This window comes from Heteronotia binoei, chromosome 9, assembly GCF_032191835.1.
Source record: "Heteronotia binoei isolate CCM8104 ecotype False Entrance Well chromosome 9, APGP_CSIRO_Hbin_v1, whole genome shotgun sequence".
Taxonomy (NCBI): domain Eukaryota; kingdom Metazoa; phylum Chordata; class Lepidosauria; order Squamata; family Gekkonidae; genus Heteronotia; species Heteronotia binoei.
This window is the reverse complement of record NC_083231.1, coordinates 35973337-35983311: the sequence shown is the minus strand read 5'-3', so window position 1 is coordinate 35983311 and position 9975 is coordinate 35973337. Positions and strand designations below refer to the sequence as shown.

The 9975-nt window shown below is 45.1% G+C and overlaps 1 protein-coding gene across 2 annotated transcripts in view; it reads left to right on the top strand.

The window, feature by feature from the left end:
• The first annotated feature begins 1584 nt into the window (after positions 1–1584).
• Positions 1585–9975, top strand: part of SNX25 (sorting nexin 25) — a 55840-nt gene continuing 47449 nt past the window's right edge. For both annotated transcript variants that reach the window (XM_060246464.1, XM_060246465.1), the window contains exon 1: positions 1585–2357. In XM_060246464.1, coding sequence (XP_060102447.1) covers positions 1848–2357 — 510 coding nt within the window. In that variant the 5' untranslated portion in view covers positions 1585–1847. The remainder of the gene's footprint in view (positions 2358–9975) is intronic.

Sequence of the window (9975 nt, the reverse complement as noted above, 5' to 3'; positions counted from 1 at the left end):
ATTTTCCAAGCTGCTGGCTGGCTTGGATAAGTGATTTAAAGAGACAAATGCTTTCCCCAAGCTGGCCAATGGAGCGTTGGGGGCTTTGAGAACCACACAATATGCGTGCAAAAGCCACATGTGGCTCCGAAGCCACTCTTTGGCCGCCCCCGACCTAGCCATCTCTAGCAGGATAGCTGAATGCCTTTGGCAGCGTGCAGACACCTGTAGATTCAACAACAGAGTCTTAATAAACTTACCGTGGAGTAAACCTGTGTGAACCACAACTCACTTTTTCAGAGCACATAGTGGTCAGTACATAACATGGGTACAATACACTACTTCCCTACTGGAAATACTATTTTTATTATTGTGAATAATGAGATGCCCTCAGGATCAGACTAGTGATCTATATGATCTAGCATCCTGTCTCACATAGCAGCTAACCTATTTTCCTATGCTGGAGACCCAGGTTCAAATCCCCATGCTGATCCCATGGAGAGCCAGTTTGGTGTAGTGGTTAAGTGTGTGGACTCTTTGGTGTAGTGGTTAAGTGTGGGAGAACCGGGTTTGATTCCCCACTCTTCCACTTGCACTTGCTGGAATGGCCTTGGGTCAGCCATAGCTCTGGCAGAGGTTGTCCTTGAAAGGGCAGCGGCTGTGAGAGCCCTCTCCAGCCCCACCCACCTCACAGGGTGTCTGTTGTGGGGGATGAAGGTAAAGGAGATTGTGAGCCGCTCTGAGACTCTTCAGAGTGAAGGGCGGGATATAAATCCAATATCATGTTCTTCTTCTTCACTGGAAGCTTGCTTGGTGATCTGGGGCCAGTCACTAACTTACTTCACAGCTAGGTACTTCAGCTACCCACCCCCCTCTGTACCCATATGTAATAGTTGAGGAAATGTCACTGTATCTGAAGAAGTGTCCTTGCACACAAAAGCTTATACCTTGAATGGAATTTTGTTGAACTTAAAGGTGCCACTGGACTCAGACTTTGCTGTACCTCACAGGGGTGTTATTGTGAGGATAAAATGGAGGAGGGGACTAGAGGAGAACGATATTATAAACCACTTTGGGTCTTCCTCAGTGGGGAGAAAAGCCAGGAATAGGAAGTGCTTTAAAAAGGGTGCCACAGATCCCCCCCCCTCAGGACTTGGGAGAGACCCCCCCAGGTGCCAGTGAGTAACACCCCCCCAACCTCCCCCCCAAGACTCTAGATATAAGATTCCAAATAAAGAGGCCAAGCCCGGCTCCTATTGCCTGGACTACTACTGCTTCTAGATTTGGAAAGGAAGCAATCCCAAGCAAGTCTACCCAGAAACGTTCCATTGTCGTTCAGTGTGGCTTACTCCCAGAAAAGCGTTAGAGCAGCACTAGAAGGGATTCTTTGCAGAAACAAAATCCCGGCGACTCAGTAGCAAACCATCTAATGCTAAGATTGCCCTTAGAACCAACCGGGGGAGGGTGCTGCCTTGACGTGCCTGGCCCCGCCTTGCCCAGCTGAGCGCACATGGCTAGGTTCCCAGCAGCACCCATTCAGGCGGTTCCTCCTCCCCTTGCCGCACGGAAGCAGGCTCCGCGGGGCCTCCTACGGCTCCCGGGCGCGATGCAATGAACTAGCAGCCGCTTGTATTGGCAGTGCAGGCGGCCAGGGCTCCGTAGCAGAGGCAAGTGACCAGGAGAAGGAGGAGGGTGGTCGCCGCTTCCTTGGCGGATCCTGGGCATGAGCCCGGCCGGCCGCCTCTGTGGTTGTGGCGCCTTAAGCAAGAAGCCGACGCCGACGCCTGTCGTGGGGAGAGACGCGACCTTGCGAGGGGGCCTCCGGGGCGGGAGATGCGCTTGTTCCCGCCGCTGGCTGGAGGAGCAGCATGTTCCTCGATGCAGACGCCGCTAACAGCTCCAGCTCCAGCAGCAGCGGCCAGCTCGAGTCAGCGAGCTCCGCCGCGGGCTCCGGCTCTCCAGGAGCGCAAAGTCCCGGCCGCGAGTCCTGCAGCAGCAGCAGCAGCAGCGTCCCAGCAACCGCGGCCGAGGGCGGCGACGACGAGGAGGAGGAGGACGAGACGCCGGAGCGCTGCTTGTCCCGCTCTATGCTGGCTGCCACCGGCCTGGGACTGCTGCTGCTGGCGGGGTCCCTCTTCCACCTGGGCCGGCCCGACGCGGATGCAGAGGCGGCGGGAGGGCAGCGGTGCTTGGTGCTGCTCCTGCTCCGGCTTCTCTTCTACTTGGGCTGCGCCGCCGGCTCCTTCTTTCTCGGCACCCTCCTGGCTCTGCTCGGCCACAGGCGAGGCAGGCTCCGGCCGCCGCCGGATTTCCCAGCCGCCTGGAGCTGCCGCTATCCTGGGAAGGACAAGGCCGACCCGCTGCTGCAAGCCGCCGCGGTAAGAAAGTGCCCCAGCTGCGCGCACCCGCTTGTCTTTGGCGCAACTGCTCCTCGTCGGTCTCATTCCTCTCATTTAAGTGCTCCTTGCAGAGAGACCCTTGGCGGCTGGACTGTGTTCTTTGCCAGGGAGTCACTGAACTGAACTCTTAGCCGCCGCCTCCCACTCTTGCCGGTTTGTCCCGAAGGGGTGCCTCCGGACAAGTGCAGAGTGAGCTTTAGTGCATATATATGGGGTTGGGGATAGCGCTGCGGACAGAGAGAGAGAGAGGCACAAAACCCCAGAGATCGCAGTCACTCTTAGGACTTACGGAGCTGGACAAGCTGTATCGTTTTGTTTTGCTTCTAATGATATTCAGGCTGGGTTTAGGTGATATGGGGAGGACCTTGGGGGAGGCTCATTTGGGGGCTCATGGTAGCCACGGTTAGGGTACTAGGTCATATGTATTGCTTAGGTAAACTTGAGTCTGGGCATTTCTCTTTTTAGAAAGTAACCTCAACTGATCCAGATTAGATCTCTTCTTTACCTAGTATAAACAAAAGACTAAATGAAGGGGGGAGCCCTGTCTACTCAAAATAGAGGGTGGATGCGTGTGTGTAGTTAGCTTGGCCTGGTGTCATTCCCTCTCCCTCCGGCCTTCTGTTACCTGTAGGTGTAGGAGGTTGTATATACTTGCCAGTGCAGTGATGATGCAGCTGTTCCTGCTGTTTTGCCTGCAGGATTCAAAGTGTCAAAGGATTTCTTTACACTGCAAAATTCACAGTGTCTACTTTTCAATATGCAGAATATTCTTGTGTGTGAATCCTGTGTGCTGTTTGAAGTGGTGTGGATCAGGCACAGCCACAGTTCTACTATTGCATCCATGAGCACTGGGTCAGAAACAGCAGAGGACCCCCAGTTTCTTCTGTACTGTCAGGACGAGTAAGGGTCAGTACTGAGATTTCTACAGTGAGTACATTGCTTGTTGAACAGAGATACATTTTAATCAGCATTTGTGGGCCTTGACAAACAGCATGTGGTCATTCCTTTGACAAATGTCTTTCTCTAAGTGGCCTTTGGCCCCAATCTTCCATGGAGAAGCAAATTATGCCTTAAAAAATGACCCTGGTGACCCCCTCACCTTTGATTATTCTGTCATCTCAGTGCTGAAGTTTTGTATTTGGAAGGAAATTCAGATGATCAGGATTAAACTATTGATTAAGTGTACTTTGGATTGTCGTTTAGTCTTTAAGTGCACAAACTGTTATTTTTCCCCTTAGGCTGTATAGTTCCAAAATGCAACTATTTCAAGAGCAGATGGCCAAAACAATTATTTTGGGCTCAAGAAGCCATTTTTCTCCAGCCCAGTTTGACCAGGGATCCTGGAGGTTTTTTGCCATCTTCTTGGCATGGAACAGGAATCATTGAGGGTGTGTCACGTTCTCAGGGCGCAGGAGTGTGTCACGTTCTCAGGGTGCAGGAGTCCAAAGCCGGTCTGAGGTCAAAGCTCGGGAAATCAAACAGGAGCCGAGTCACCACAGCAAAATCGCAAACCAGAAGCAGAAGTCAGTGTCCAAAGTCAGGTGTCAGGGTACCAAGGAGTTCAAACCGGTCAGGAACTGGAATCAGGAAGGAGCATGGATGCAAGCCAGGGAATTGACTTGTTGCTTCCACAAGGTTGCCAAGTCCCGGGTGTGAGTTATATGGGAGCCTCAATCAGCCTGCTCCCTGGGTGGCCATAATTCTCCTAGAATTCGGGGCTAAGAGATCAGAAGGATTGACACACCTCATGCCTGCGTTCTGAGAATCTTTTCTGAAGACGGCTCTGCATTCTTGAGATGGGAGGAGCTTGGAGACTGATTGTCAACAGCCAGTGCTGGTGCCTGGAATGTGGGGAGAGTGATTGATGGGCCAGCTGTTGCTTCTTCAGCTGAGGCGCTGGAAGACCGTTCTTCCTGATCTGTTAACCCTTCCAGATCCCCCTCCTCAGGGCTCATGACAGGGTATGTGGGAGTATTTGTGAGTTTTCTGCATTGTGCAGAGGGTTGGACTAGAACGCCCAACCCCTGGGCCACGGACCCGTACCGGGCCATGGTCTGTTAGCAGCTGGGCTGTGAGTTGAATAATTATTTCATTATATTTTGCAATGTAATAATAGAAATAAAGTGCACAATTGTATCATCCTGAAACCATTCCCTTTACCCCGGTCCATGGAAAAATTGTCTTCAACCGGTCCTTGGTGCCAAAAAGGTTGGGGAATGCTGGACTAGATGAACCTGGAGGCCCCTTTCAACTCTGTGATCCTATGATTATTTTGAAATCAATATAGCTTGTGCATGCTTCAGCATATCAGAATCTGTTGAAAACTATCCATGTACACATTTCATTTAAAAAGCAAGCTTAAATTGGTTTCATAGAGAACAGTTTTTCTATGTGTCTTCTCAATGGAGAGATGAGTAACTTTTCTGTAGAAAACTTGCGCCTAATCTGTTCCTCGTCATATATGATGATGGTGATAATGACAGTATATATATTTTTGTTAGGGATTCCATGTGTTGCCCATGGGCCTAAAGAGGAACATGTATTTTCATCATTGGTGCACTATGTGCATTTTAGAGAATTTACAACCAGCACAATTTTTTACTATGGAAAAATGAGAACTGTCAGTATCTTCAGAGCCATCTGTAAACAGGACTTGAATGTATGAGGCTAATTTGCCTCAGGCAATAGTAACTAAAAGGCAGTGGACAAAGCTTCCCTGCTTTCTGGTAGCTGCTTTTTTTCTGCCTGGTCACTATGATTGGGTCATTGAACTAGGTAGCCACAGGCCTATTTTAATACGCTCTTCACCTTGTATATCAGTCAAAATTAATTTATGCTAAATTTGCATCTGGGCCAGGCATGTAATTTGATTTCTCTCCCCTCCTCTTCTGGTTAATGCTATTAACAAGAAATGTGTTTCTGCTGGTTTCTATTAGGAACCCTGTATATGTGCTTGAGGCAGTGCACTAAAACACTAAGAATCACTTTTTTTAGGGGCCAGCACCACATTTTTATGTAGCAGTCTGGAAAAGAAGAAAAATATAAGCACTCTTGAACACTAGCCTCAGTTACTTTATAGTGCAATCCTGAGCAGAACTATACCCTTCTAAAGTAAAACCTACTGAGCAATTATCTGATTCTTCCCAACTTTGTATGAAATGCCAGCATAAATCATGGCTCCCCTTTCTGAGAAATGAATGCTTTCTTATAGTTTGGCTGTTTCCAGTAGATATTATTGTCCGATGGGGATAATTTCCTGATTACTTGTAAAAACATAAACTTTGAATAATGTTCTCTATTCTGGTAATGAAAGATCAGCCAGAGGAATTAAATTATCAGCTGTTAGTTCTTCTATAGCTGCTAGCTCTTTTAGTAACCTGGTTTAGTAACCTGATGCTATCTTCTTGCTTGATCGGGGTATTATGTTTGTATTTATTCTCTTTTCCTCCCCCATGCATCATTCTATTGTATCTCAGGGCACTTTAGCTATTTAACATACAGTGTTATCATAAACTGTGTAAACACCCATCTAAGTCCGCTGGAAACAATTGGCTCAGAAGGGTGTACATTTCTGTTTAGGATTACATCGATAAATGTCATGGGAGCCTGGAAAATATTATATTGCCATTTGATAACTGACATTAAAAACAGCCTGACTTTTCAAGGCATTTTTGTGCTTCTTTGAAAAACCCAATTTATCTTTGTCTACAGGACTATTTTTGTAGCAGGAACTCCTTTGCATATTAGGCCACACACCCCTGATGTAGCCAGTCCTCCTGGAGCTTACAGTAGGCCCTGTACTAAGAGCCCTGTAAGCTCTTGGCTACATCAGGGGTGTGTGGCCTAATATGCTACAAAAAAAGCCCTGGAGAGTGTAGTTGGTCACTTGGCGAGGATGTGGATTATGTTGTCTTAATATTCTAGTTAAGGCATAACAGTGAGAGGATCACAAGCAAAAATAAACTCTACTGTCCCAAAAAAACATACCATTAAAGTCTTGGAACCAATGCAAATGTCTGTTCTCAAGGCCTCCATTTCACAGGCAGCTTTGATCTTGGACGCCATCAAAGCTGATACCCCCAGAGACTTTTGTGCAGTTCTGGTCGCCACACCTCAAAAAGGATATTATAGCATTGGAGAAAGTCCAGAAAAGGGCAACTAGAATGATTAAAGGGCTGGAGCACTTTCCCTATGAAGAAAGGTTGAAACGCTTGGGGCTCTTTAGCTTGGAGAAACATCGACTGCGGGGTGACATGATAGAGGTTTACAAGATAATTCATGGGATGGAGAAAGTAGAGAAAGAAGTACTTTTCTCCCTTTCTCACAATACAAGAACTTGTGGGCATTCAATGAAATTGCTGAGCAGACAGGTTAAAACGGATAAAAGGAAGTACATCTTCACCCAAAGGGTGATTAACATGTGGAATTCACTGCCACAGGAGGTGGTGGTGGCCACAAGTATAGCCACCTTCAAGAGGGGTTTAGATAAAAATATGGAGCAGAGGTCCATCAGTGGCTATTAGCCACAGTGTGTGTGTATATATAAAAATTTTTGCCACTGTGTGACACAGAGTGTTGGACTGGATGGGCCGTTGGCCTGATCCAACATGGCTTCTCTTATGTTCTTATATCAATTTGTCTTCTGTATAGTCTATAAAGCTGCACCTTTATAGCCAGATTAATTTAAAATAACTACAATTTTATGGTTCACTGCATGTTGCTGTTGAAATAGATTAGACCAGTTTTATAAATAAACCCATAGAAGTTACTAACCTGCTTGCCTCCTCCATACATATGTGTCATTAATAAGTGGTGAAAAAACCCACCACCAACTTCAGTAAAATCTTTTACCTCCTGACTGCCATTTATGGATTAGACTTCAATAAACCTCTAAAAATGTAGTGAAAGTGAACAAATCTACCCTTCTGGCACTATTTTAATCACCCTGATGACATTAAAAGTGTAAAGTGTATCAGGAAAAGGAAAGGTCCCCTGTGCAAACACCAGTCGTTTCCGACTCTGAGGTGACGTTGCTTTCACAACGTTTTCATGGCAGACTTTTTACGGGGTGGTTTGCCATTGCCTTCCTCAGTCATCTACGCTTCCCCCTTCAGCAAGCTGGGTACTCATTTTACCGATCTCGGAAGGATGGAAGGCTGAGTCAACCTTGAGCTGGCTATCTGAAAACCCAGCTTCCACCAGGGATTGAACTCAGGTCGTGAGCAGAGTTTAGGACTGCATTACTGCAGCTTTAACACTCTGCGCCACGGGGCTCTTGTAAAGTGTATCAGGGAGTGCTAATTGAATTTTTAATGTGCTTGAAGGTGTTGACTATTTGCCAGTTATTTTTATGAAATCTGAAACATCAATTTTTGCTGGAAGTCTATTATTTGTAAAATATAAGAGCGGTACTTGCAGCCAGAGCTTCATGCTGAGTCTTTTTCAGTATTAAAAATATGGCAACAATTAGTTTTTTGTTGCTTAAATCCTTCCCTGATGAACTTTTCTAGGTTTTTTTCCCCCTCTAGGGAAGATGTGTTTAATTTCTTAAGTGATCTGGAAAATATTGTTTTACATCACAAGATTAACACACGCTTCAGCTACCAAGTTGTTGAGATCAACATCCCTTGTCTTTAAGCAGAACAAAGTGAGCTTTGATTCATGAAAGCTTGTACCCTGGAAAGATTTGTTTGTCCTTATGGTGCTAATAATGGGCTGAAATCTTGTTCTGTGACTGCAGACTGCTGTCCATCTGAAACTGACATTAACCAGGTTGTCAAGAAAGGCTGGTGTTCATGGAACCATGCAACTGGTTCTTTATGCCCAAATGTGCTTTGGATTTGAGCTTCTGAAAGAGCAGCTCTCTATCTTGCCCCAGGTTCCATCCCCCAAATCTAAAGAATATTAATTTTCTTAATATTGAAAATTAAGCACATCAGAGTAATTTGATATTGGTGCATGCATAACAGAATTGTTGACCTGTAGCTGTACATTGAAGTTGAAAAACTGATTTGTGGACAGTCCAGAAGTTTTGGCTGCCTATGAGTGCTTTCCCCCATGTTTTAGAAATTATTGATAGGTTTTTTATTTTTCTCAACGCTGAAAATATCAAGAGTGTGGAATGATTATGTGCATGTCAGACATTAACTTCTTGTGCTGGATGTCTGACGACCAGTCATAGTTCTCCAAAGTATAAAGGTGAAAAAGATGATGCAAATGCACTATGAATGTGATAAAATTAGCAGTTTATACCATATTTGTAAGGGGGAGGGTCATCATAAACTTTACTATTTTCTAGGTAGATTTTAAGCTAAGTTAAGCAATTCAAAATTATTTTCACCCTACTGTTTACACAAAATACCCCAAATTTTAATGATTAAATTCTATACATTAGACATGCATACCTGTTACTATACTAAATCCTCTGTTCTGTAACTTTCAAGGTTATAGTACCGTTGTATCATGGTTAAAGAAAGTTCAATAAAAATGTTAATTGGGAGGGTCATCGTAGCAGAGTGGTGTCAGATGTACATCCCTAGTTATTTTGTGACATAGTTTATCTAGTGATCCATCAGTAGATGGTGTCAGTCATGGATCTTCCCAATGTTCCTCAGCAGCCATTTCCAATCAGGGGAAGTTTTGTTCCTGGGTCACGGGACACTCATGAAGTTATAGCCACACAGGTCAGGAGGCTGTAGAGGGGAAGGGGATGACATCACCTATTCTGCTTTTGCATCAGCTCAGCGATTCTGAGACCCAGAAATAAACTTCCTTGGAATTGGAAATGGATGCAGGAGCGAGGAAGACATAGGAAAGACCTGTTATTCTTGCATCTGTGGGATGCTGGATCTAACCTGTTCCTGCCTGTGGAAGTGTTGAGGGTCAACGTATCTTCATTTTCTTTTTAATTGCCAAATTGAGCAAGAGGCCCAGTCCCTCATTCATATTACCCTCAAATTCCCAAAATTACTCAGGTCATGTCTTGTCCAATGTGTAGAGCAAACCCAAGTCTCACAGAAGTCTGAAATACATTGGCAGCATTTATAATTCCTGAAGCTCATAGGTCTCTAGTGCTTCTCTTCTGTCTCTCCCAGAATGTAGTGAAAAGTGTTTAAAAATCTGTTGAATGTACATAGAGCACAGGTTGTTCTCTCTGTGAAACAAGATAAGACGGTGGGGATACATAGGCATTTCAGTCGCTTTCCTGAAATACTGAATATCTTTCCCAGTGTACGTTTATTGAGCATGTATTTTTCCTTTTTATTGGTGACAGAAATGCTGAATGTTAACTCTAATGATGTCACCAAATTTTGGGTGGCATCTTGTCTCGTGGCTGTGAAATAATAAAAGACAGTTCCCTTCCACAAATGGTTGTTCAAAAATTGGCTTTATATGTCTACGTGAATGTGAAATAATTTTAAATGTATATAAATTTCTAATTCTATATTGTGCCTGTGCTTCAAATGGTTGATCAAGTTTGTAAATGGAAAGATCGTCCTGCTTAGCAAAACTTGGCAGCTCTGCTTTGTCACAAAATTTCTATTTATAATAATGTGGCTAACTGTGAAAGGCAGAGTGAGTGATTAAACACTTCTTA